The following is a 27,522-nucleotide window of genomic DNA, read 5'->3' on the forward strand; positions in this document are numbered from 1 at the left end:
GGGCTCCTGCGGAGCCACAGATGGAATGCATATTGAAATTGTATCTCCTGTTAGGCAAGGCAACGATTTCATAAATCGGAAAAACTATTATTCTATGATTCTGCAGGGGACTACGGACCGCACTGGCCGCTTCACCCATATTGAGGTGGGGTGGAGTGGCAGGAACCACGATGCCCATGTATTCCGAAATTCATCCCTCTTTGAGGCAATGGATGCTGGAGTGTTTTGCCCTTCCAATGAGGTTTGGAGAATTGGGGTCGTCGAAGTGCCGCCTTTCATTGTCGCTGATGGGGCTTATCCGTTGCGGAAATGGCTTATGAAGCTGTACGGGGGTAACCTTGAGCCACTGCAAGCTTACTTCAATTACTGCCTTAGCTGTGCCCAGAACGTTGTAGAACGTGCCTTTGGGAGACTGAAAAGCAGATGGAGGTGCCTCAGTGGTCGGCTGGAAGTGGCGGAGGAAAATGTTCCCTCAGTTATTACTGCTTGCGTAATTCTGCACAACATCTGTGAAGCCAGAGGTTATGCAATCATTAACAGTGACAGACCACAAAACCGTGTAACACTTGCAACCCTAGGACAACCCTATGTTAATAATGAAAACGAGCGTCTAGCTGAGGGAACCAAAGTTAGGGATGCTATTTGCACATACTTGTGGCACAATAGGGAGTTGCGTAGGTAAAATTAAAGTGTACTATAATTGCAATGTTGTTGCTGCATATTTCTTCACTCTCTTCGCGACTTTATGTTTTGTGTTACGTTGTTTCATATTGAATAAAAGCCTTTTGTATTGGCATCTGTACTTCCCTTTTCAACCAGTAGCCTCCAAAAAATGAAGTTTTGTTTAAAAAATAACTTTATTTAAATTAATAATGTACATAAATAAAAAATAGCACTTCTTGTTTAAAAATGTTTTATTACTTGAAACTAAAGACCATATTTTTGCAATGAAAACACAAAGTTGTTTGTTCCTTTGAAATTGAAAATGACCGCAGTGTATACAAGCAGTTCTACTTAGAAGAAAGGCATGCAAAAGGTTTATAAGTAAGCATTGCATTCCACGTTAGAGTTACATAAATTATGCCATGAGGCAGGGGGAAGAATACATTAAAAAGAGAACATGCATTCATCAGCAGACATAAAAACATCAAAATTAAAGGGTAATCTAAGGAGGGGTGGGTTTGTGTGTGGAGGGGAGAAACTTAACATTATTTACATTCCAACATGCAGAAATGAAATGAGCTTGACCAGGCAGCAAAAGCAGTTCTACTAAGAAAAATTCCGTGCAGATTAATGTAAACAGATCTATGTAAACAACAGATTAACCCTAACCGAACAAGCACATATGCGCATCCCTATTAAAAACTAAAAAAAAAATTAAAAATGGGAAAGGCAAAAGAGGAAAGGAATGAGGAAAATTGAACCGACCACACCTGTCCTCGCACGCGGGAAAGGTGATGATTAAAGATGGATGCTGCTGTTCTCACCGGAAATGGTATCGGAAGTCGAAAGGCAACAAAATAAGTCTGGGTGGAGCGGGGCGGGGAGGAAAGAGCGAATAATTGTTACACACGTTGGAAGAAGGAACGCCTTAAATTGACTTAAAGACCTGACTGTCCCTGATTCATATAGACCTATTTCATTAATAAATCAAGATGCTAAAAATTTTTCAACTATATTAGCAAAACGGTTAAATAAATTTATAGCTGAATATATAGGGGAAGACCAATGTGGATTTATAGCAGGTAGACAAATGCATAATTTAGTGGGAAGGGTTTTAAATGCAATACAGGTGATAAAAAAAGTCTAAGATTAAAGCGGGAATTTTGGATAGTTTTAAGGCTTTCGATTGTGTGAGCTGGCAGGCTTTAAAGATGGTTTTAAATAAAATGGGATTTGGAAACAAATTTAAAGCTATAATAGAACAGTTGTACGCTCAAAATACAGCCGTAGTGGTAGTGAACGACGGAGTCACGGATAAGATACGACTAGCCAGAGGGACAAGACAAGGATGTCAACTCTCGCCGGTCCTGTTTGTAATGGTTATGGAATTATTGGCGAATGCAATAAGAGATGATGGGGAGACAGAAGGAATAGGGGGTATTAAAAAAATAAAATTGAATATGTTTGCAGATGATACTTTGCTAACTATTAAAAATCCAATAAGAAAGATGGAAAGAATTAAACAGCAATTGAGAGAATTTGAGGAAATTACTGGGTTAAGAATAAATTGGTTCAAATCAGAGATGATGTTATTTAATTATACTAAAAAGGAAGAGAAGGAATGGGAAGGAAAGGGAAGAGAAATGAGAGTTAAGGAACAGATTAGATATCTGGGAATTAAAATTACACAAAATTTAGAGAGTTTAGAGAAGGAGAATTTAAATAGTTTAAAAAAAGAGATTTTAGCAAAATTGGAAAAATATAAAAGATTAAATTTATCCTGGTTTGGAAGAATAGCATTAATAAAAATGAAGATTTTAGCAAAGATTAATTTTGTGTTCAGGATGTTACCAATAAAAATTTCAGGATCAGAGAGAAAAAGTTGGCAAAATATCATAAACAATTATTGTAATACGGATAAGAAAGCGAGGGTAAATAAGAATAAATGGTATTTAAGTCAAAAAAAAGGAGGATTGGGTCTCCCAAATATTAACCTATATTACATAGCTAATAGGTTAAGACATATTGTGGAAGCAATTATAGGAGTAGGAGATTTAGACTGGATGGAGGATAAAACTACAAGTAACATAGAGATGAAGTTGAAAATGTATTTTTTAGGGAAGGAGAAAAAAAATGGGTTGAAAGTATAGATAATCCGCTCTTGAGGTTTTACTGGGAAGTTTGGAGTAAATATAAAGGGGAGTTGCTCCCGAGCAACTCACCTTTATCACCGGTAATAATGCTTAAGAATTTCCCGGAGGAATTAAAGAGTAGATTAAGTAAAGTTTTAATAGAAAAAAATAAAATGAAATTAAGGGAATGGTTAAGAGAAATGAATACAAGAGAGGATTTGGAAGAGGTTTTAAAAGATAAAAAATTAACTTGGTTAAATTATTGGCAATTAGAACAGTGGACCAAAAAGTGGGTAAGAGAAAATGGAGATTGTAGAGAATTGACGAAGTTTGAGGAATTAATAGTTAAAAAAGAAAATGATAAGGGAAAAAGAACAGCGTCAAAAGGGTTAATGAGTGAAATATATAGAATATTGTTGGAGAAAGGGTCGGATAGTTCAGGTAAAATGGTTTGGGAGACAGATTTGAATGTACAAATAGGACAACAGAGCTGGGAGGGACTATGGAAACAAAGAGCGTTGAGAAATATGTCAGTAAGAATAAAAGATAATTACTTTAAAATTATATGGAGGTGGTACCTAACCCCGGTTAGATTAAATAAGATAAATAATCAGCACTCAGCAAATTGTTGGAGAGGATGTGGGGGAAAAGGAACATATTTACATATGTGGTGGGAATGCAAATATGTTCAAAAATTGTGGAAGATGGTGTTTTTGGAGATTGAAGAAAATGTGGGAATGAAGATAGAACGAACACCAAAAGTTGCATTACTGTCACTATTTGAAGATTTAAAATGTAAAAAAGAAATTAAGGAATTGATAACGAATTTGCTGACTGCAGCAAGATTGATTGTAGCTAGGAACTGGAAGATTCAAGGGGATTATTGTATTGAAGAATGGTATAAAGAAGTATGGGATATACCGTAGCTATTAATGATAAATTGACTTGTAATATTAAATTCAGAAGAAGTAGGAATCTGGAAACAGTTCCTAATATTCGTGTTTTCTAAGGGAAGTGGGAAGCCACCAGCAGAAGAAAGTATGAGATTTTGGAATGAGATCCCGAGGTGGGGAGTGCACTTATATGTTAAGTTTGATTATGTTATATAGATATGATATTGATGTTATTCAACATTTATGTAGTATGTTGTTTCTTTAATTGTAATGGTGTATGTTTAAGTATTGTAGAAAATAAAAAAATATATATTTTTAAAAATGGACTTAAGACGGAGTAAATAACAGCGCTCAAAAGCCGGGAAACTGTGATTTGAAAGTAAGCCTGTGTGTCTTGATGAGCTTTTGGGCGCACTCCAGACGCATGCAAGCGCCTTCGCAACGACGTGTAGATCGGGCCCAGTGGGAGGCAAGTGTTTTGAGATGAAAGTTCCATGTTTGCAAGCAACTGCATCTCATTATGGAAGTTTGTTCATTTTACTGTTCTCTCCGCCTCCATGTACTGAGGGGGGGGGGGAATGATCAGGGCCAGCGTGTGACTTCCTTGTTACAATGGCTTCATTGGCCGTTGGGCCACTCAGTTCGAAGTACTGGTTATGACCTGTGAGGCCCTACACAACTATGAAAGCTCACATTTTCCCTTATGAGCCTGCCTGGCCTTTAAGGTTCTTGACAGAGGCCTTTCTCTGTGTCCTGCCACCGATTTGGTAAGAACACGAGAGAGGGTCTTCTCAATGGTTGCTCCCAGGCCCTGAAACTTCCTGCCAACAGAACCCAAGCTAGGACCATGTCTGTTCCCATTTTGCTGTCTGTGTTAATTATAAGTTTCTATTTTATTTTGTATTTTATTGTTAGCTAAATTGAGCATGATTTATTATTTATTTCATCAGTTTATAGATTGCTTGATTATATCTAAAAAGACATCTTGAAGCAGTTTACAATATAAAAGCTTACAATACAGTTAAAACATTTAAAAATCAAATACAAAACATTTCAGTTTAGAAACATTTTAAAAAAACATTTTTAAAAACAAACACGCAGACCACCAAATCATTGAAAATCAAAGAACTAAGAAACAACAAACTGGGCAGTAGCTTGTACTGGAAAAGCAAGATCTAAATTAAATAAATACATGCAGAAATAAGTTGGTCCGAGATTTATCTGGCTAACTGGGGGGGAATCTACACGTCGTACTGAAGGCGTTTGCATGCGCCTCCAGTACGCCCCCAAAACGATGGTGTAGATTCCCTAGCCTACCTGCCCTGAAGAGACGGAAGAGGAGGCGGCTGGGGAATCCGGCCGAGTCCTTGCCGACGCTGCCTCCCCGCTGGCCTCCTGCTGCCGGGGTAAGAGCGACCCAGGTCGGAGAGCTCGCTCTCCGACCCGGGTCGCTCTTACCCCGGCAGCAGGAGGCCGGCAGGGAGGCGGCGGCAAGGACACGGCTGGTTCCCCAGCCTCCTCTTCCTGTGCCTCGGAAGGCAGGATCTACACAAGCGTTTTCGAAACGCACTGAAGGTGCTTGCGTGCGCCTTCAATACGCTGTGTAGATTCCCTCCAGGACAGGAGGAAACTCTTGCTATGAACACCTATCTGGGTACATCTCTACAGGAATGGAATATGTTCCCTGTACATGTCTATTCGAGCCAAAAGTTCATAGCTGCCACGAACAGAGGGCCATCTATGCTCATTTTTAGACCAGTTTTCCTCCAGAGACATTTGCACACTTCCAGTTAGATCAAATTGTCAGTATACCTGTTTGATCATATAAACTGGTTCTTTTACAAGAAATGGCGCAAGGGACTTAATAGTTAATTTAGTAGGAATGGTGCACAGGGGACTTTAATCAGGCTGAAGAAAAACAGACCAAATTCTGAAGATGAGAAGCAGCTGAAGGAGGCCATAAGACTTGAGGTTACCGCCATACTCACTCAACAGTAGCAATTGTCAGTAGAATCATAGAATCATAGAATAGCAGAGTTGGAAGGGGCCTACAAGGCCATCTAGTCCAACCCCCTGATCAATCCAACCTTCACTTCTTTTTCCCTTGAGAGAGTTACAAAGCAAAAGAGAGAGATGCTTCCATCTCTTCTGCTTGCAAACTTAGATCTATTAATATATTTCCTTCAATGCGAAATTGAACCCTAAGCCCAGACATGAATGAAATGCACTTTCCTGGATTTTGACTTTCTAACCCTTCCTGTCCATCCATTCTCTGTGGACTCTCAGTCAGAACAAAACCCACCTCAAAAGCCAATCTTGTCTGCCCCAGCTTTGCTTTCCCCACGGTCAGAAAATCCATGACATCAGATGTCTATGACATCAGAAAGACAGCTCAGGGAAGTCACATGCCAGCCAAGCTGAAATGGCCAAATTAGTTTTGTACAGGAGTTTGAAGTTTGCCAGGCTGGTGCCTGGAGATCCCGGGCTGGAGCCCTCAGGATGGGGATTTGCCAAAGTAGCCTCCCCCAAACCACAAAGCCCTTGAAGCGTGAACTAAAAGGTATCTGGGTACCTTTCTTCTTGTTCCGGGCATGCTGTAGGCATTTGAAATAATCTATCGGTAGGCATTCCAGGCAGCAGATTTCCCTTGGATTTTATTCCTAGCTATGGGATGGAGAAGGGCTTCAGCTTCAAGTCCTCCCCAGGGCACAATCCACCAGGAACACCTGTACAAGCCTCCGCAAAATCAACACAAGCATTCTGGTTCATTCAGAACAGCTTGCACAAGAGAATTTCCCAGTGGATTGTGACTCACATGGGTCAGATCTGTCAATCCCATTCGGCTACCCTTAACGGAAACATAGTCTATTCCCAGGTTTAGATGTTTACGTGTTCCTATTCGCAAACCAAAGTCGTGTTCTTGCATGTTTTTTCTTTGTTTCAATGGGTGCTCCAAAGATGAATGGCCTGGTGGGTTGTGGCTCAGTTTAACTAACGATGGAGAACTGCGATTTGGATGTTCAGTCTCAGGGATGGCTTAAAATATTGGGGCAGCCCTATATAAATTAGCTCTTTCCCTACCTACCTAGAGAAAGAAGCATTGGGGAGCCAAATAGCTGTCTAATTAGGCAGAAGAAGTGGAAACGAAACCTGCAGATCATCAACATTAATTTCATTTCTTTACTGCCCAATAGGTGAAGCTCTTTGGTGGCTCACAACAATTCACAAGATGAAATACAGTGTAACAATTTAAATATGCAAAATTTAAAAGCAATCTAAACAGCTAAAAACAATTTCAATAAAATACCAGATCTGTTCGGTGATTGGTGGTTGGTGGTTGGGGGGAAATAGGTGGGGCTGGGGAATTTGATGTGGGCATCTTTGAAACCCTGATGTGCCAGATTGTGACCCTAGATCCGAAGTTCCCCACCCCTGCTTTAGTTGCTCCCAAGAGATTTGAGATTACCTTTGTGATCATGCTGTCTTTGTCCCCTCCTCCAGCTCTTGCTGGTTTCATCCTAGAGTAGCCCTCCCCAAGCCGGTGCTGCCCAGATGTGTTGGTTCACAAGGCTGGGGCATGATGGGGGGTGCAGTCCAACACATCTGCAGGACACCAGATTGGGGAAGGAGGCCTTAGGGTGGCCATTGTCTGCAAGGGGAAGCTATTCTCCAGAGAGTGCTCAGGAAAGGTCAGCTTCATAATAGCATTGGCACCATCAAGGAGAGGGTCGCAGTGATGGAACGTGTACGCTCAAGCACTGCACTACTGGCCAAGGTCATATTTAGATGCTGCATTTTAGAAAAGCAAAGCAGGATGCAACATGGAACTGTTGAATCTCTCATATTCATATATCTGTATAGATACCTCCCATGAATCAATTTCACGTGGACTCCAGCTTCCATCAACCCTAGCCAGCATGGATGGACAATGGTCAGGAATGGTGGGAGTTGAAGTCTAACAACATCTGGAGGGGACCAGATCCCCCACCTGGTTTATTTGGACTTTCCCATTTGTTTCAAGCGTTGTTGCTTTAATTTGCTGCTTTGAATTCCCTTTGGGGAAAACAGGTGGCACATATACACTTTTTAAATAAAAGAAGTAAATGAAATTTAAACCTATAACCTCAGGCTGCCTCTGTGTTCCCATGTGGCAGTAATCTTTATTATTGCAAAACAGAAACAACTTGTAGAATGTGCACCTTTCATGTTGCCTCTCTCTTCCTTTTGCTGCAGATAAACTGCAAAACCAGATCATAATCTTTATGTTAGGAGGCCCAGGTTGTGGCAAGGGAGTCCAGAGCTCCCGGATGTCCGTCAAGTACAATTTCTACCACATCGCCGTTGGAGATCTGCTGCGGGAGGAAGGCAGTAGGGTTACCGGCAAGGGCAAGGCCATCCGGGACATCATGCTGAAAGGGGCGCTGGTGCCCTCGGTAAGAAGCCCCTGCAGCTGCCCAATGCAGGATTCCTTTTCCATTGGAGAATTCTTAAAACATTGGGTTGGATTCAAGGCTAAGTATTGAGCCCTATGTTAGTCATGCAATTTGGTTCACCAGGCTAGCCCAGGTTGCATCTAGCTAACACTGGCTGCCTGTATGTTTCCGAGCCCAATTCAAGGTGCTGGTTTTGACCTATAAAGCCTTACACGGCTTGGGACCACAATACCTGATGGAACGCCTCTCCCAACGTGAATACACCCGGTCACTATGTTCAACATCTAAGGTCCTCCTCTGGATGCCTACTCCGAGAGAGGCTCGGAGTGTGGCAACGAGAGACAGGGCCTTTTCGGTGGTGGCCCCCAGACTGTGGAATGATCTCCCTGATGAGGCTCGCCTGGCACCAACGCTGCTATCTTTCCGGCGCCAGGTTAAGACTTTCCTCTTTGCCTGGGAATATGGTGGCACATCCTAATTACCCACATGTTTAGTTTTTAATCGGTTTTTAATGCTTTATGTGTGTCTGTTCTGTGTTTTAGAGTTTTAAATTTTATATACTTGTTTTTACCTCAATTTTAGAATTTCTGTAAACCGCCCAGAGAGCCCTGGCTATGGGAGCAGTATATAAGTGTAATAAATAAATAAATAAAATAAATAAATAAAACATTGCAGAAATACAGGCTAAAAAAGAAAGAAAAAGCTAAAATGATCTTTTGGGGGTGGGTGGAATTACAAGCACATTCTCAGAACCTGAATGTTGTTGCATTTTTAACACTTTATTCTAGTTTGAATGTTTGCATCTTCCAACTTATGGATGATGTGGAATTAGGCCTTTTAATTATCAAATGAAAGAAGTATAAAGTGGGAAAGTCCTGACTTTGAAAAGTTGATACTTAACTTCCTTGTCTTAAATCATCAAGGGCCTTCCTAGACGAGGCCTTAGCGCGCCTTCTGACCCGGTTTCCCTGCTGTGCGTCCAGATGACGCACAGGGGAATCCGGAGGCAGGCCGCGCTGAGGCCTCCTTCAACGCGCCATAAGCGAATGCGCTTATGGTGCGCTTTTTCCCCAGCTCTGGCCTCAGGCCGGAGCTGGGGAACGTCTAGCGACTTCCACGGCTTTTTGCGGCTCCTCGCTTACTCGCGAGGAGCCGCGAAAAGCCGTGGACCTGCCTGGCACAGCGCTCATAGGAGCGCTGTGCCCATCGGCGGGGGGGGGGGGGGAAGAGAGGGGAGGGTGAAGGATGGCAGGGGGGTGGCACGGGGGAGGGAGGGCCCTCCCCCGTGCCACCCCCCCTGCCATCCTTCGCCCCCCCGTGTTTTTTTTAAAAGTTTAAAAAACCTTACTTTGTCCGCCGTCTTCGGGCCACACGCGGCCCCTTTAAACAAAAACAAAAAATGGCGGACGCCGCAGGGCTTGCGTCTCCGCCGTCTGGAAGGCCCCAAGATTTATGGTAGAAAACTACGATCAGAGTTAAACATATTGAAATCTCATTGATTTCAGTTAAAAGAATTTCAGTTTGTGTTTAACTCTTCCATTGAAATAAGTGGAACTAAAACGGGTTTCACTTTGGATGAATCATGCCAGTATCCTTCAACTGAATTAAAAACAAAACAAAATTTGAATGTTGGCCTAGATAGAGTCTTAGCCCTGCATCACAAAAGTAAACAGTGAGTTAACAAATCAGCCTTCTATCACCTCGATCATAGGTTGTGTGTGATGTGCTATGTGTTGTTCTAGTTAGTTATTATGTTAGCTTCGGGTTGTTTAACCCACAAATAACCCATAATGTCCAGGTTCACATGACATGAAGCAAGCTATGATCAGGCTGACTGGAGCTTGCAAAAGTGAAATTGGAAGTGGTTCTCAACGCAGAAAATCATGGGATAATTAATCCTGTCTAATTCTACAGGGCTTTTATATGGCTTTAAATGGGATGAAACCAATATATGGAGAACTGTATCAATGGCTTTTAGACATGGTGCTTAAACGGAGCCCTCCAGGTTCAGAGATGTTGTGCCATTGCATGTCAGCTGGTCTTGGAGCAACAATGGACGTTGCCTTCATGTCTTGCTTCTGGGCTTCCTTGAGGCATCTGGGAAATTGGATACTGAACTAGATAGTGGCTTTCGTCTGATCCCTCTTCTTCCATTCTTACATTTTTGAGCTTTCCAAAGGTCTTATTTGGATTCCGATCCTTTAAAATGGTGTTTTGCAGGGTGGGGGACAAAAGTTTGAAGTTGTGCAGTTTTATTTCATGGCTAATACATACTCTAGGGCCCATTCTGGGTTTCGATGTTTCTCCTCCGCTCATGCTTCGCAGCATGACAGCTTGCTCAGTTTTAGGATCCCTCCCTAGTTCCCCCCTTTCTGATTGTGGCCTGATTGTGGCCTGTACGGGAATGGGGATGGGCTGAACGCTGTCCTTTCAAGCACGACCCCCCACTACCTGGACCCAACGACAGCAGACTTCTCTCACTTCCTCACATGGCTTTCAAGACTCCCTTTCTGCTGCTTTCCTGAGCACTTAGGTAGAAGGTGGGGCGGCGGCTTCTTCCGCTGAGCTCTCCGACCTGGGTGGCTCTTTCGCCGGCAGCAGGAGGCCGGCGGGGAGGTGGGCGGCGGCAAGGACGCGGCTGGATTCCCCAGCGAAGCCGCCGAGCCCGGAAACTTTTCGCTCCGTCCCCGCGAGGGGCGATGCGGGGCCTCCTCCTCCTCCTCCTCTTCTGGCCAGGATAGGGCAGGATCTACACGATGAGTTTCGGGGCGCACTGCAGGCGCACGCAAGCGCCTTCACGATGATGTGTAGATCCCCCCCGGTGCAGGGTTGGCCCTTGTCAAGGGTTTGCCTGCACAGCACATCATGGTCTGCTAGGATGCAGCCTAAACTGTAACGGTGACAAATGGTTGGCATAGGGTGGCCTTTTCCTTCTGGACTCAGAAATGTGACCAGATATCCAGGCTGTGCAAGGAAGGCCGAGCAGATAGCATTAGGAAGGGCGGTCTTTTGCTTTTCTCTGGCATGATAACGTTTCTTTGAGGATTTAGGTGCCTGTCTCTCCAGGGCTTCATCGTAGAGCTGCTGGTCAACAACATGCTAAAAGCCGAAAACGCCCGTGGCTTCGTTGTCGAGGGCTTCCCCCGGGAAATCAACCAGGCCAAGCTGTTTGAGGAAGTCGTAAGTGCAGCTGCTGGGTGGGGAGTGAAAGGGGAAGGGTGGCTTGGCCTACGGCAAGGGTTCGGGCCATAGGGGCTTCCTGAGCTTAGTGAACTGCAGCTCCCATCGGCCCAGCCAATGGTGAGGGATCATGGAAGTTGGGGTCCAATAACATCCCCACCCTTGGCCTGCGGAGAGCTAGGAAACGTTATTTTCCATAGGCTTTCATAAATAAAAGGCTGGTTAGAAAGCAAGGATATGATTGCTGTAGACCCCCTACGCAGGTGTGGTGGGAATCACACGTATAGCTCCGGAGGCTCGGTCACCGGCCTTGTGGCTTGGAAAACTCCTTGCCGGGTACTGTCGGAGAGATGCATTCTCTTACTGCCACTGTGATGTCAAAGGAAGAACAGCACCTCAACCTAAACATCCAAACAATACAATACAATATAAAACAATGCCCCATAATACACAATAATATAAAGTAAACAATTTAATAAACATATGTTCTAACTTAATTCCATTTAACATAACATAATTAACATAAGTGGGCCCCCTCCAACCATAGGATCTTATTCATATTTCCAAAATCTCATTACTTCATCTGGAGGTGTTTTCCTTCTCCCCTTTAATAGTACAAATTATAAAACCTAGTTAAATAAATTTTAACTTGGCGTTTTAAATTTGTAGTTTTGCATTGCTGCTGTTTTCATCTGGTTGAGCTTTTATATTGTATTTTATATTATGGTTTTATACTGTTGCTTTATACTTTGAATGTTGTTAATTTTTGTGAACCGCCCAGAGAGCTCCAGCTATTGGGCGGTATAGAAATGTAATAAATAAATAAAAGAAACGCTACTCCAGTCAGTGGGTGAGTGTTGTTGACCTATGGGTTAGTGTGTTGTCTGAAGCCAGGATATTTTCTCCAGGGTGGCCTTTTAACCACCCTGAACAACCCAGCAACAAACTGCGGGTTTTCCAGGTGGTTTGTTTGAGAAAAATAAACCACACTGCTTGGTTAACAAGCCACCCTGCAGAAAATGTCCTGGGTTCAGACAACACGCTAAAAACAATCCGCCATTCAGAAGCAACCCACACTCAACCACTGAATGTGGGCTAGTGTGTTGTGCGACTCCAGTCAATATATCTTTGGATGCCAGTGGCTGAGGGGTTGGGGCAGTAGGGAAAGGAGGCCTTTTTACTTTGTGGGTTTCTTAGAAGCATCTAAGAAATCTGGCCACTAACATAAAGAGAATGCTGGGCTTAAGCTAGGCCCTTTCCCAGCAAGGCTCTTCTTCTGTTAGCATGTGGGCATCTATATTGTAAGCCCTGGATCCTGGCCATCGCCTCCGCCCTTCCTGTCTAGAAGAGCTTTGCAGGTGAAGCACAAAATGATTAATAGCTGAGCTGTGCGTTTCACATTACAGGTGGGCCGTTCGCCCAACATTGTTATAGTGTTTGACTGCTCTACAGAGACAATGATCCAGCGATTGCTGATCCGAAGCCAGATGGGCGAACGGGTGGACGACCACGAGGGGATCATCAAGCAGCGGCTTGAAACCCACTACACGCTGTGTGAGCCGGTCCTCAGCTACTACCTCCAGAAGAGCCTACTTCGGAACGTAGGTCTCCGTGAATCTGGCCAGGCCCCTAATAGGCCCATTTGCTCCCACATACACCAGGCAGCAAACAGAGCAGCTACACTCAGAAGTGAGGCTGCTCTGGTCCAGCAGCCAATGTTTAGAGGCAGACCCCCCCCCCTCCTCCCCAGGAACAGGAGACCATCTGCAAGGCAAGGTTGGGATTTTCATGCCCATGGAAGCCTGGGAGAAAAGGAGGAAGGGGAGAAGGTTGGCGTACGACGCGGCTATTTCCAACGTTGTAGGTTGGGCCAAGGGTTAAATGATGCTTAGAGGAGTCCTATTGAAATCCATGGGATTTATTTGTTTTATGTAACGGGATTTGTGAATTGCTTATATTAAAGGAATTTCTAACCGATGTACAAAAGCAAGTCTAACTTGTTCCATTGATTTCAATGGGCCTAACTCTAAACATGATTAACTCTAGATCCAATCCACAATGTGGTGTTGGGTTCCCCCCCCCCCCGAGAGAAATAGCTTCATTGATAGGGTGACCATATGACTGGATTTGTCCGGGGGTTTGATGACAAATCCAAGAGCAGCTCTAATGGGAATTAACAAAAATGCTTATAACTCCATCATTTTTTAAGATAAAGTCATGAAACTTGGCACAATGGTAGCTCTTAGGAAGTGCTTTAGCCACACCAAATTTGAAATACATCCGTTCATCCATTGATTTTTTAGGAATTTTTTAAAAATTGAGGTTTTAAAATTATTATTTTTAAAATTGTCATTTTTGAAGATAAAGAGGTGAAACTTTGTACCATGATATGATTTAGGTAGAGCTTTAGCCACACCAAATTTGAAACAGATCTGTTCATCCATTGATTTTTTAGGTATTTTTTTAAAAATGAGGTTTTAAAATTATTTTTAAACTGTCATATTTAAAGATAAAGAGCTGAAAGTTGGCACCATGATAACTTTTAGGTAGAGCTTTAGCCATACCAAATTTGAAACAGATCTGGGGGCAGTAGCAAGCCCTGTTAACAACAACAGCAGCTTGCAATGAGTGAAGATAGTCAGAAAAGATATTTGAGGGAAGGGGAGAATGTAACACACAGAGTATAGCAAAAGCTTCAAAGTACAGCAAAACCTACAAAAGTAGGAGTGAGTGAAGTTAATTTCAGATACATTGAATCTCTCACTTGTTCTTTATTTCAGTGATTTTAACATTAAGATGTTATGTAGAACAGATTTGTCTTAAATGTGTGCTGTAAAATCAGACGTGTGACCAAGGCTATGTTCGGGTGGGCACGCCCCCTTGGTACTGGACACACCCCCTTGGGGGCGACCATGTTGTCCTCCTTTTTGGTTTCCAAAATATGGTCACCCTATTCATTGATATTGAAAAGCAATTGTTTATATTGGTATGTGAAAGCCACGTGGCTACTGGAATGAAGACCCCGCACAAGAGAACAATTACCTGAACGCTTCGCTTTGGTATGGTGCTTCTGAGTAGTCAAAGTTCTTCATGTACAGGATTGTCACTATGAGACTCATTTCCTTACGAAATCCACTTTGTATTCATTCTTCTGCTGAGTAAACATCCCTTGAAGGATCAAAGTTGGAAAGGGTCTCTAGATAATTTATCGCAATCTCTTTCTATAAAGCAGAGATCTAAGAATGCCTGAACGATGTCGCCCAACACGTCTCTTAGTCTGCCACTGCCTTAAGCGTCAAGCAGTTTCTCCTAATGCTGAATTGTTACATAAAAATGTTGCTTATCTTGGTCACACACCTGAATCCATTTGGCTACACTCTTATTTTTTTCTTCATTACTCAGTGAGGCAGTCTTTCACACTTAGGGAAAAACTATCATAATTGTACTGTGGACACCCAGTATCACTGCCAATGTTTACTTCCGCCCCTCCCAATACGGAACAGCCTCCCCTCCCACTGACAAAGACCAAGGAAATGGAGGCAGCAGCAATATATACTGTTTTTATATACTTATATATATAACTTATATATATACTTATATATATACTTAAACCCCCAGTTCTACCTTCCTTTGTTTAAATCTGTTGCTTTCAGTCTTGTCCTGTAGCAGGAGAGAATTACCTTTCCATGATTCTTATAAACATGGGCATATAAATTGTACTACTTGTGTTTTGTTTTTTAAAAAGCTCTGGGTTAAAAGTATCCGTTCATCTTATAAAAACCCTCTTATACCTGCTGTTCTACCTTGGAAACACAAATACTTCAGATGAACACTTCCCAGTGCCAGGTTTTACTGTTTTTATTTCCTAAAAAGGAATTCAGGGACCCCAATACTCTAAAAGGGGGCTGTAGAACAAAATTAAAGACCTTGAGGAATCCAGCTGAAGAGAACTCAGGACAGGCTGATGCCCCGAGGCTAAGTGTGTGCAGAAGTGTTTCAGATACAAATTTTTATCCTCAAGGTCAACCAATAAAATTGATTGACAATAGCTTCAAGGTAGACAGAAGAAACTACTCCTTCACAGAAGGCATATTTAACTTTGGGAATTAACTGCCACAATATGTAGGGATGGTGACTAGATTAAATCGATTTTTTTGGAGAAAGGATTAGCCATGCTGGCTTGATGGAACTTCCGTGTTCAGAGGCAGTATACCTCCACATACCAGTGGGGAAATCAAATAGTGGGGGAAACTGTTGCCTTCACAGACTGCTTATATACCTCCCAGTGCCTGTATCCGCACAGGCACTCTAGGACACAAATCAAAAGAGATGTACCTTTGGTCTGACCAAGTTAACCTTTTCGATCAGGATTGCTTAGACAGCCCTGCTTTAAGATGGCACCATCTCAAAACAGGGTGCCTTTAGTCTTCATGTACCTTATGAGCTAAGGCAGTCCCCAGGGTTTCTGTACCCAGGAAATATTAACATAAATGGACTCCCGCCAGAATGGAAGGGAAGTGTGATGGCTCCAGATAAGGTGTCCAACATCCCTTCATTCTGTTTTTTTTTTTACAGATCCTTGGAGAGGAGCCCCCGGAAATAGTCTTTACCAAGTGCTGCAGCGTTGTTGATGATGTGATAAAGGCAGCTGCTGCGACTGCATAGCTATTTAGTTCTACGTACAAATAAAGGTTTAAAGCTTCTGGTCCATTACGATGCCCTTCTCAACTCTTACAACCCCCCTCCCCCCTGAGCCTCAATACTGGTTCATATATACATGTACAGCACTTGATGGCTTGTAGCTTAATGTGTGAACTGACTACTTTGAAAAGCAATGTTTAAGAGTCTGATGGTGCAAGCCACACATGTAAGTCACACCACTGAATGCTGCTGTCCATCAAGCAATAAGTAGTCCTTGGCATGCGAGGTCTATTGCAGGTGGAAGGATACATCTAACAAAGTGCCTAGTAGGCCGGATGGCTGAGCAAAGGGGGAAGTAGTGCTGGCTCCAGGTTTCGGAGGGCCCTTGGGCAGGCCACCCTCTATGGTACCCATCACTCGGAGAGTTTACTTTCCCACCAGCAGTTGGCTGCTGTGCCTCTTCCTCATTACTACCACCTGCTTATTTGGCAGGTAGAAAGCAGCTGAGCCAGGCCAGGTACTGCTTCTCCTCGCCACCGGTGTCCAAGCAAGAGGTGGGTGAACAAGCAGTTTGCAACGGGTAAGAGGAGCGGGTTGAGCGGCCATCAGCAGGCGCCTGCCATTTTGACCCTGGCCCTGGGAGAGCGGCTACAAACACAGCAGCCTCTTTGCTCTAAATGGAAGGTGTGATCCATATTATTTATTTATTTATAATATTTATAATATTTATATACCTCTCCCCATTGAAAAATTTCGGAGCGGTGTACAAGGTAAAATGAAAATAAAAACAGAATAAAACAGTTGAAACAAAATTTAAAAAGAAGCAAAAATCAGAAATCCAAGGCTGCATGTTAAAGAAAGGCTTCTTGGAATAAAGATGTTTTCAGGAGGCGCCGAAAGGAGTACAAGGTCGGAGCCTGCCTGACCTCCAGAGGCAGGGAGTTCCACAGGAGGGGCGCCACCACGCTGAAGGCTCTTCTCCTGGTGGATTCCAATCAGAGGATGGATCTAGGTGGAACCACCAGCAGCAGGCCCTCGGATGACCTCAGTGACCGGGCAGGTTGGTAAGAGAGAAGGCGCTCTCTCAGGTATCCTGGTCCCAAGTTGTTTTAGCTTATTTCTTCAGTATCTGTTACTTTTATGATCCTCTCCCTTTAACTTTTTCCTCAAGTGGAACATTCACTCCTGTTTGAAGTTGCTCTCTACAATAAGTGCTTTGTATTTTAAAAAGCCCATCCCACCCTGCTCCAGCAATCCTTCTGAGGTGGCAGAATTGCGCTTCGAAACAAGAGGCTACCAAGCAGCCAAGGGGATCTACGACTGGCACTGAAGCAATCTAGAAGGGCATCTTCCAGCCGTAAAACTTTCGAAGTGAAATATATGTGAAGCAAGACTGATTAAAAGACATGCAGAAGTATCCCAACAGACTATGCAGTGCCGTCTACGGCGATTGCTCATTTATCCACCACACAGCTAGGTTCAGTAGCATCAAGGGCCCAGGCCAGCAAAAAAGGGTCTCTTGCAGCAAGCACTGAAGATGAGGGAATCTACACGTCGTACTGAAGGCGTTTGCATGCGCCTCCAGTACGCCCCCAAAACGATGGTGTAGATTCCCTAGCCTACCTGCCCAGAAGAGACAGAGGCGGCGGCGGCGGCTGGGGAACCGGCCGCGTCCTTGCCGCTACCTCCCCGCCGGCCTCCTGCTGTCGGGATAAGAGCGACCCAGGTTGGAGAGCTCAGCGGAAGCGGAAGCCGAGCTCTCCAACCCGGGTCGCTCTTACCCCCGGCAGCAGGAGGCCGGCGGTGGCAGCAAGGACGCGGCCGGATTCCCCAGCCGCCTCCTCCTCCGTCTCTTCTGGGCAGGTAGGCTAGGGAACCTACACCATCGTTTTGGGGGCGTACTGGAGGCGCATGCAAACGCCTTCAGTACGACGTGTAGATTCCCCCGATGGGAAGCAGCAAGCAGCTTCAAAAGAAAAGATGGGGGAAAGCTGCTTGTCACAACCTTCCCCCTACAGATCATAGAATAGTTGGAAGGGGCCTATAAGGCCATCAAGTCATCATGGAAGAGAAACACTGCATCCAACTATGAACATGTGTTTAGCACTGGCTCGACCCTGGAAGGCCTGGGCACAGCACACGGACCATGTCCAGTCTCTTCAAGACCAGCACTGGCGGTCAGCAATTTCCATGCTATGCCCCGACCAAGGGTATGAATCTGATTCCTTTGCCCAAAGCGCAGCTTTCTGGGGCCCTACCCTTGGAAACACACACGGTTGCATCAGAGACTTTAAAACAAAAAAGCATTTTATTCAACAAAAATGCACAAATGCCTGCTTAAACTATAAAAACACAGGAAGCTCTTAATTCATGACCATTTATCAGGCTTTTACAACAGCTATATTGTGAACAAACATCAGCTTCAAAAAACCCTATGGACAGAGAGAGAAAGACAGACACCACCCAGCAGACACGGGGGGATGTTTTGTTATCATTTATTTGTGAAGTTAAAAACGAGCGGTAAAAAGTAAAAATTGAGCATACAATTGTTTGTTTGTTTCAATTTCCTCTTCAACAGACAAAAACACGACAGATCAGTCCCAGCAGTGGAGAAATGGAGGGGCAGGGTAGGGTTGTCTGAAACACCAACACCTTTGTCCGAGGAATGTTCCAACTCTAACTAAAAAGCAGAGTGACTTTTCCTTGTAAAGTTTTTTTTTTTTTTCGAAACAAAAACAGAAAAGAGGAAGTGTTACCCTGAAAACTGAGGTGTGTGTCAGGCAGGATGGGTTCTGGCGGCGGCTAGTCAGCTATCTTCTACAGCTGCTGGCTCAACATTAGGGATTTGGAGATCTGGATTTATTTTTTTTAAGAGAGACTTGAAGGCGGCATGGCCGAGATTCCCAGAAGAAACCCAGGAATCAGAGCAACAGGCCAGCTCCCTTCCCACCCCGTCACTTCCTGCAGCAGCCACCTCTCTTTCCAAAACAAAAAGGTTCTCAGAGATGGGGAGGTTCACATTCAACTCACTGAGCCTGTTGAAAAGGGGGAAAGAAAAAAACACGATGGGAGCCAATTACTGAAGCAGGAAGCAAATGTCAAGGATGTAGAATTCCATCGTCTCTGGAACAGACTTTGGTTTCCTGAAATTCAGTTGTCACTCCCCCCCCACCCCCCAAAGCTTGAACTTTACTGAATGTTTTTAGATATGACAACATAGAATAAGTATACATTTCTGGACTGTTAGTATCTCATAACATTATCCCAAACTCCACCTCTCAGTTTAAAACAACTCTGGTCTTTAAGCTTGTAGACACATTTGAGCCCGGAAACGAAGTCAACCCAGTGCCCTGTTAATCTCCATGAACTTGCCCATTCTTCATTAGGGAGATTGCTGAATGCTCTGAAAAATCAATTTTATTTTGTACAACTTACTCCTTTGGTCAGCACCTGACACAAATCCTCTCTCCTTCTGGAGAATCTCCTTTCGTGAAGGGAATAGGCAATGACCTTCCCAACCTTGCCCATCACAGGGATCTGCCAATAACTACCTTGAAGAGAATGTGTTAGACCCACTGTGGTGCTAGACCAAGTCTAGCAGTGGCTGTGTGCGAAAAACACAGCGAACATGCGCAGAATTTTGTCCTCACAGTTTGTGCTCAGTGTATAAAAACACCATTGCTGGCTTTTGTGGTGGTGAAAATGAGCTTGAAAATGCGGACAATGTAGTATCAGAAGCAACTGTGCGATTGATTTTAAATAAACAGGAGGGAAAGAGTAGAATTATGTATATGTAGCCAACGTAGGCATATTTGCTTAAGGTGTAACTTACACAGGCTAGAAATACATTTTTAAAAACATGGTTCACAGCTTTGGCTTGATTCGCTTATCTTGGAAGATAAACGCCTCAGTATATTTTTGAGAGCACAATCTGTGCTGTCCCCTAACAAGGAAGCCGGTGCTGAGTTCAGAGCCACAAAAACAGAACCAAGCCTCTCCCTCATGTGTTCAGCATTGTTTTCTCAAAGTCTCAGGACTCCCGTTCTCAAAAAACCAACACTTGCATGGCCTCAATGCTCAGCAACTTGAAGATATGCGCTCTAGTGAAAATTTCAAGGTAAAGAATGACCCCATCCAATGCCCCCATCCCCACCCCACCCCTGATGGGCACGGAGCACCTGAAGAACTCCGTGCCCGGTTCCTGGCTCCTTGCGTTTACTTGCGAGGAGCTGGGACAGTCCCGAGACCGTCCCAGTAATCCTGAGGAAAAGGAGGGATCATTCCTCCCTGCCCCTGGGATTCCCTGTGCGTCGTGTGGAAGCACAGGGATGATCCCGGCGCAATCCCCGGCATAAAGTATGGTGTAGATGTGCCCAATGCCAATCCAGGAGACAAGTTTATCTCATAGTTCCAACTGGCAAATGGGGGCCATCAGTTGGGTATTTCTGCTCACAATCCCACTGCACCTCAATTACTTGCTTAGGGTGTCAGTGTCCTCCTGTATGTTTGGGTATTCTGCCATTAATAAACTATCCCTACTATGTAACAGAAGCAGCTTGCAAGTTTACATGCAGATCTTATTTATTTATTTATTTCATTTTTATACCGCCCAATAGGCGAAGCTCTCTGGGCGGTTCACAAAAATTAAAACGATGAAAAGCATGAAACAACTAATGATTTAAAATCTTGTGCTGGTTGGCAATGAAACTTGGGCACTCAAATGCACCTTCCTGCTGCTCACAAGCATACAACCTCTACATTAATCTCAACTTTTGAGGTGGCTCCAGGAGAATCATGGGGGATTCTCTTGCTGGGGGAAAATGATGTGCAAGTTCACCCTTTTTCTGGTGCCCGGGTTGGCGTAAATTCAGTGTGAAAATGCTTTTAACTGAAGAGATATGGTTCTATCTTCTGACACAAGAGCTGAATGAGTCAACGTCTCAAATTCTAAGTGAAGCCAGGAAATAAATTTTCATTCTTGAAGGTGAACAGATACTGTGCTACAAGTCATGGAGCAGAAAATCCTTAGATTAACAGAGAGGCTTCTTCCTTGGGTGGTGTTTGCATCTGTTCCACTTTTTTGGGGGGGGGGGAGGGAACTGGCATGGTGGCCTACTCTGGTAGCTGTTCCACTCCACATACTTGAAACCAAGGATGGTAGAGGCTGCCTCTTCTGGAATATAACCCTAAACCCTCAATTTGAACTCTAGTGGTGCTCCTGAAGCAGCACCACACTACTTTTGCTAGAGAGACTGGAACGTATTTGGATTCCACCTGTCCAGATTTACGAAGGGTGATACACTCAAACCACAAAAACATCAAAACAACTTTCATAGATGAATAATTCAAAAACTTTACAAATGTGCAACGAACAGGCACATCAACAATATTTCTAGGATGTTCACACCAACATTCACAACCAAGCCTGCAATATAAATTCCTAATATACATATAATGAACTATTCACATAAAGCATCTCTCTCTCTCTCTATATATAAAGATTTCAGCGTCATACTGAGGAAGAATCTTCGAAACAGCTATTTGTACCGGACTACTCTGTGTGTGTGTGTGTATATATATAGACACTTTATGCGAATAGTTCATTATATGTATATTAGGAGTTTATATTGCAGGCTTGGTTGTGAATGTTGGTGTGAACATCCTAGAAATATTGTTGATGTGCCTGTTCGTTGTACATTTGTAAAGTTTTTGAATTATTCATCTATGAAAGTTGTTTTGATGTTTTTGTGGTTTGAGTGTGATCACTCTTATTATATTGTTGTTGTTTCTAAACCACAGCCTTCTCGATTTTCTTCAGATTTACGAAGGAACATGAACTTCTCCAAAGCCACCAGGCCAAACTTCAAATGAAAAAGAGCGTGGCGTGGAAGTCTGATGAGGTGGGGGTGGAATCCACATCCCTGCCACCCAAATTACACCTCAGCTTTTCACAGGAGTTTGGCTCAAAGCCCGGCTCCACAGCCTTTCTAGAGGCACCTGTTCCGAAGCAGAAAGAGACACTGGCGGACGTTCTGCCACTCACCTGCTGTCCCTGCTGTGTTGGTGGCGGCACTGGGCCACCTGCGCCAGGCGTCTGTCCATAGTAGGCAGCTTGTTGTCTGTAGTATTCCGCCCAGGCGGCACTGTAGTCCGGCTGAGGTCCGGGTGGTGCTGCTGGCCCTGCCCCAGTGGCTACTTGAGCTGCTTCCAAAGAGAGAAAAGAGGGACTAACAGCACGATCCTATGCATGCCTATCAGAAGCACATCCCACTGAGCTAAAGCAGACTTGCGCCCAGGGACGTGTAGATAGGGCAGCAGCTTAAGACATATGAGGGAGACGCTCCATCCTAAGCCTGATGACGTGCTGCTACAGCCAAGGTCCTCCCAAGGCAACGCAGTCCCTGAAACTCACCTTGCTTCTTATAATACTCTTCCCAGGCTTTTGTGTAGTCCTGCTGTGGAGGAGCTCCAGGCTGCTGAGGCTGCTGGCCTGTAAGCAGTGTCAAAGGACAGAAAGACGCCGGTCATGCAACGCTTCCAACAACCCAAGACCCATCTCACCTACAGGATTCAGATGCTAGGAGGAAGCTTCTCAACAGCCAATGGGAATGGGTAGCCAGCCCAAAGTTGTGATGGCCAGAACCAACGGGGGAGGGTTGAGATGTTGGCTGACATCGCACCGAGCTCCAGAGGAGCTCAGAGCATCTCAGAAGTGTAACGGGACTGCTGGGGCTTGTCATGTTTCCCAAAGGTAGGAGGGGTGTTCATCATGGTGAGTGCATTTCTAGGTCCTTGACCGTGAGTCACCGCATAGGGAAACCCCACGGCCAAGATGGGAGGAAGCCCAACAGGCACTAGGTACATTGCCCACTGAACTTCAGAAGCAAGCCCTCTCCCACCGTGGACAAGGTTCCTGAATCCAAAGTCTTGGAAGACTCTCCCACTCCAAGCCAGATGGTGTTGTGGTTCTCAGTGTTAGAATGAGTGCAGCACTTGCTTCCCCTGCTGCAGATTTAAGCGACACAAACTAAATAGCAACAGGAAATATTCTTCACAGGGAACCATGACAAAAACACAAGGTCATCCTTACTCTACATAAAACAAAGCAAGTTGTGCTGATCCAGAAGGGGGGAGAAAAAACTTTATTAGGACCAAATTGTATTGCTTTGTTTATCTAACCAAAGGATACTTCACCAACATTTGCTTGTTCACCTTCAGGTTCGCGCCGGCTGACAGAATGTGGACTGCTTTGAGACATCGACCTTACTGGCGCTCAAATTAAGTCAATTACCCATGTCTGGATTTGAATCGCCGTCCAAAAGGTCACTAGCCCTCATGACAAGTGTTCACAAAGCAGTTTCAGAGATAGCTCAATAGGAAGAGAAAACAAACCCTGAAGCGTTTCAAGGCAACGCGGTATTTATTTATTTGTCAGGGGGGGATCTGAAAGGAAGTGGGTCTGTTTGGTTTCTCAGTCAAGTTGTTCTCTGAAACCCTTTCAATGAAAACATTACACCTTCACCAGGGAAACAGGATAGGAATCTGTGCAGTCCATTACCTAGTTTTTTGTAATACTCCTCCCATGCTTTAGTGTAGTCTGACTGTCCCGTGGGGGGCGGCTGTGGAGGCTCTCCTTGCACTGGTGGTGCTGTGGGGGCGGGCGGTGCTCCTGGAACTGGGCCAGGGGGCTGCTGGTAGTAGTGCGAGTAATACGCTGCCCAGGCTGCGTTGGGGTCTGCGGCAGCGGCGGCTTTGCCTGGGAAGGAGACATCACGGAAAGCTGAATGCTTCCAGCCCCTCTCCGTTTCTGGGTCCGAACACAACCCCTTGCGATTCCTGAATGCACGGCAGTATTTTGTAAACCACCCGGAAGGCCAGGGTAAGGCCTGATCAATACTCACTTGGGTCATGAGGAGCAGGAGGCTGCCACTGTGGGTAGGCATTGCCCCAGCCTTGGGGTGGGTATTGCGGGGGCGGTGGCCCCCCAGGGCTGAAAGGAGGAGGAAAAGGTCAATGGCAGTATTTATGGAAGCAAAGATGGGGCAACCCCACCCTCTGGGCCCAGGGTCAACAATCTGTGGTGTGCCAATCAAATTGCCCCAGAAAGTCATCATGAAGAAAGCAACCAACTGCCTGGAGAAACCTGAGCGCTTCCCCCTTGCTCCTGCAAGAAGTAAGGCACTCCAGGCCCACCGCGCTTGTGAAACAGGGAGCGATGCGGGGTGCACCTACTTAAGGTCAACGTCGACATCCGGGAGTGCCGGGGTGAGCAGAAGGAAGCCACTGCTGCGCCTGTTTTGTCTTCGTTAAATCAGAACTTGCCAGTGGCCACAAACGGGTCTATGCTAACTTCCCAGAATAGAAGCAAGTCTGTATCTGACAAGTCAAGCTTTGGGTATTATAACCCTTAAGCTCCCATAACTGTATTCACATGTAACAGCAAATCCATCTAATATAGCAGTTTTTATGTTTCCATAACTGCCCATGCGGTGTCCTGACTTGTGCCTTCCCACATTTTCATATATGCTCGTGGAAAATTGCTTTGGAGGCAAACTTTTAGCTACTTGCACAATTCTTGAAAGATCCCCAAAATAGGGGAGGGCCATTTTATGGCCAGTAGAAGGTTCTGCAAAACAGGGCCTCCCATTTCAGTTGAGCACTGCTCCAGCCTTTGCAAACGCATCGCGTTGAGGCGTACACACAGGCACCTCCCCAAGTCTAGATTTCAATCTCTACGAGGACTAAAAAGATCATCGCTATTTCCACAAAGAAGGCCGAAGAGGGAGGCATACTTGAGCAGCCTTGGTACTTACTGAGGGGGTGCACTGGGTGGCCCTTGATTGAAAGGCCCGGGGTTGAAAGGGCCCATCGGTGCCGGTCCAGGAGGTCCACCAGGCCCAGGTCCAGGTCCAATCGGGCAGAGGGGACCCTAAGGAAGAAGTGAGTCATCCCTTAAGGAAGAACCGCCACGTCCAGAACCCAGACACCAACATGCCAGGCGTGCTTCCCCCTCTGGGAGGCCTGCTGTACAGTGGCGGGCAGGCAGCTACCTCAATCTTCTCCTCAATGAGCTGCTTGGCATGATCAATCTGCTGAGGTGAGCCACGAATGATGAAGAGTTTGAAGTTGGGGTCTCCGTTGGGTGGTAGCTGCCGAGAGATTTCTACAAAGGCTCCTGTCTGCTGATTTATGGCCTTGACATTTTCTCCACCTGGAAGAGAATGTGGAGGCACCAATTGGGGACTTGATTTGTGCCAGCTCAAGACCGGTGAGGCTAAGCCGGGGAGCACCGGAGACACACTCACCTCTGCCAATAACCAGCCCACACTTGTGAGTGGGGATAGAGAAGGTCATCTCTCCTCCAGGAGGACCCCAATTCCCCTGCCCTCTGCCTCTGCCTCTCCCTCCTGGTGGCATTCCTGAACCAGGTGGACCTGGTGGGCCACTCTGCAAGACAGGAAGACAATTCACTTTTATTGGAAGAGGAAAATAGAACCAAACTGTAGGCAGTCTGTAATTATTACATATCCATGCATGCACACACACTTTTATTACAATATTAGTTCCCAGAATGTAACAAGTTCTCTCTCTGTGTGTGCACATGCTGTATAGCCATGGTTTTCAAACTGTATACTGGGGAACCCTTGAGTGCTGCAGAAGCTCATAACGGGCTCCTAAGTGAGAAAATGATTAATCACAGACAAAAAGTCCTTGAAAGGTTGCTCACTCACCACTACTGATATTCTCTTCAATGTTCAGCCATAAAGAAGGATTAGGTATGTCCTAAGGTACACTTTCAGTTCCAACGGTAACACCTAAGGAGTATGGCTACCACAAACCATCCCAAAAACTGTGTGTTTATCCTATAATGCGTGCTAGAACATGTCCCATAATCATGTTCAATATTCCAGGGATCTTCAAAACAAGCCAACATGGAAAGGGCTCCCTGAAGGCAGAGAGTCTGAAAATTGGCTGCAGCAAAAAGGGCATCTTTTCAGTTACTCGTGAGAGAATTAAGCGATCGTAAGGAAATAAAACCCTTCTCAAAAACATAGGTCAACTTTTACATCTCAGCTGGTAAAACAACCATAGAAGTTCTCACTGGGATAAATTTAAGGTGCTTTAGCATCTTATTGGTCAAACATGATGGAAAAGATTTTAAAACTACTTGATTAATTTATTCAATGCAGCTCTTATGCATACAAGATGAGATGCGCCGATAGCAGTTGCAACACTTTGAGGCTGAGGTGGACCCCCAGAGCATGTCATACCCGAAGACTCTGGAGAAGGTCATTGATAATCCTGGCAGCATGTTCACATCTGTCAGGGGGACCCATGATATGGGCAATCTTCTCGGGACCCGTCCCATCATCTGAAAGGAGAACCAAAACAGGAAATGCCATCCAGTTCCATATTCATGGGTCCTTGATCCATTGGGCACAACAACCAGCAATAGCATGGAGGCATTTGCTTTCATAAGAGATTAACCTCCTTAATGATTTCCCCCTTCCAGCATCAATAAACCACTCCAGTTCCATGGAAGGAGAACATTCACAGTTTGCACAAGCAAGCGCTAGAGAAGCCCCCCACCCCCCGGAACACTGCCATTCAGAAAACTGATATTACAAACTGTGCCAAGACACACATTTAAATGCAGCGACAAATCCGTATAGATCTTTGGCTGTGTAAAGTCTCTCTAGAAAAGATCTCACTACCTGATTTTTTTTTTTTAGAAAAAAGCTCTGCAGGAATAATTGTACACTTAAAAGGGCGTCAAGCAAACAGATGGGAGAAGCCTGCACAGGGAGAGATCCCACACCAACACCAGTAGGTCTGACGTTTCAGCATACAATACGAAGACAGATCACACAGAGAGGTAGGGAAGGAGAGGTCGGGGCTTCCGACCTTGTTTGAACTGTATCCGAACTCCAGCATCATTTTGGATTTTCTTAATCATCTCGCCACTACGCCCAATAACCACACCAACAGAATGCCTTGGCACAGGAACCTGAACAAGTACAAAGACAACGAAATAAAACTAAGGATCGGTAAGAGCAATTCAAATCACCAAGAAATGTGAAGACTAAACAATTGGCTTCTGCTGCCCCCTACCCCCTCCTTTCAGGCATTAATACACAGGCATTTCCAGGGAGGGGGGGAAAGGGTAATGGCCCAATGAACTACCTTTCCCTGTGCCACAGCAAACCCAAACCAATGCCCTTACATCTATTCCTCCGCCAATCCTGGAACCGTACTCATTTCGGTCACCAAAGCCTCCCTGGTCCCGTTCTCTTAAGATGTCCATTACCATTTCACAGGCTTGCTGCAGAGAAAGATGAACATAAATTTTGGAATGATTTGGGCACTTTCCACAGAGGATTTCTCCCAAGGTAGGCAAATTATATAAGCACTTCCAACGAAGAAGCCCATTTTGTTACACGGAGTATTTGAAAACACTTGGATACAACAGTAGGACACCAGAAAAACAAACCACGCTTAATTCAGCGTCGCCACCACAGTGTAGCGATACAGCGAGGACAGAAGACTTTTGGGTGGCTGAGTCCAGTATGAGTGATAGGA

General features: G+C 44.8%; 2 protein-coding genes across 4 annotated transcripts in view; one reads left to right on the plus strand and one right to left on the minus strand.

Annotated features, from left to right (window-relative positions):
- The first annotated feature begins 208 nt into the window (after positions 1-208).
- On the plus strand, positions 209-15,978 carry LOC134393897 (adenylate kinase isoenzyme 1-like). The gene is made up of 5 exons (XM_063118928.1): positions 209-332; positions 7,922-8,121; positions 11,188-11,301; positions 12,708-12,902; positions 15,877-15,978. The coding sequence occupies exons 1-5, from the start codon at positions 209-211 to the stop codon at positions 15,964-15,966; spliced, it is 723 nt and encodes a 240-aa protein (XP_062974998.1). The 3' UTR covers positions 15,967-15,978.
- Positions 15,979-18,421: 2,443 nt separating this feature from the next.
- Positions 18,422-27,522, minus strand: part of KHSRP (KH-type splicing regulatory protein) — a 32,127-nt gene continuing 23,026 nt past the window's right edge. Inside the window, exons 10-20 of one of the 3 annotated variants that reach the window (XM_063119078.1) lie at positions 27,167-27,265; positions 26,848-26,950; positions 26,214-26,314; positions 25,248-25,389; positions 24,993-25,153; positions 24,756-24,871; positions 23,844-23,932; positions 23,501-23,698; positions 22,355-22,432; positions 21,986-22,143; positions 18,422-18,977 (exon numbers count right to left, since the gene is read on the minus strand). In XM_063119078.1, the coding sequence (XP_062975148.1) occupies positions 18,969-18,977; positions 21,986-22,143; positions 22,355-22,432; positions 23,501-23,698; positions 23,844-23,932; positions 24,756-24,871; positions 24,993-25,153; positions 25,248-25,389; positions 26,214-26,314; positions 26,848-26,950; positions 27,167-27,265 (1,254 nt within the window). In that variant the 3' untranslated portion in view covers positions 18,422-18,968. Of the gene's footprint in view, positions 18,978-21,985; positions 22,147-22,354; positions 22,433-23,500; positions 23,699-23,843; positions 23,933-24,755; positions 24,872-24,992; positions 25,154-25,247; positions 25,390-26,213; positions 26,315-26,847; positions 26,951-27,166; positions 27,266-27,522 lie in introns of all 3 variants that reach the window. The other 2 variants (XM_063119077.1, XM_063119079.1) reach the window with 2 other exon arrangements.

Source organism: Elgaria multicarinata, chromosome 3, assembly GCF_023053635.1.
Source record: "Elgaria multicarinata webbii isolate HBS135686 ecotype San Diego chromosome 3, rElgMul1.1.pri, whole genome shotgun sequence".
NCBI classification, from domain to species: Eukaryota; Metazoa; Chordata; class Lepidosauria; order Squamata; family Anguidae; genus Elgaria; species Elgaria multicarinata.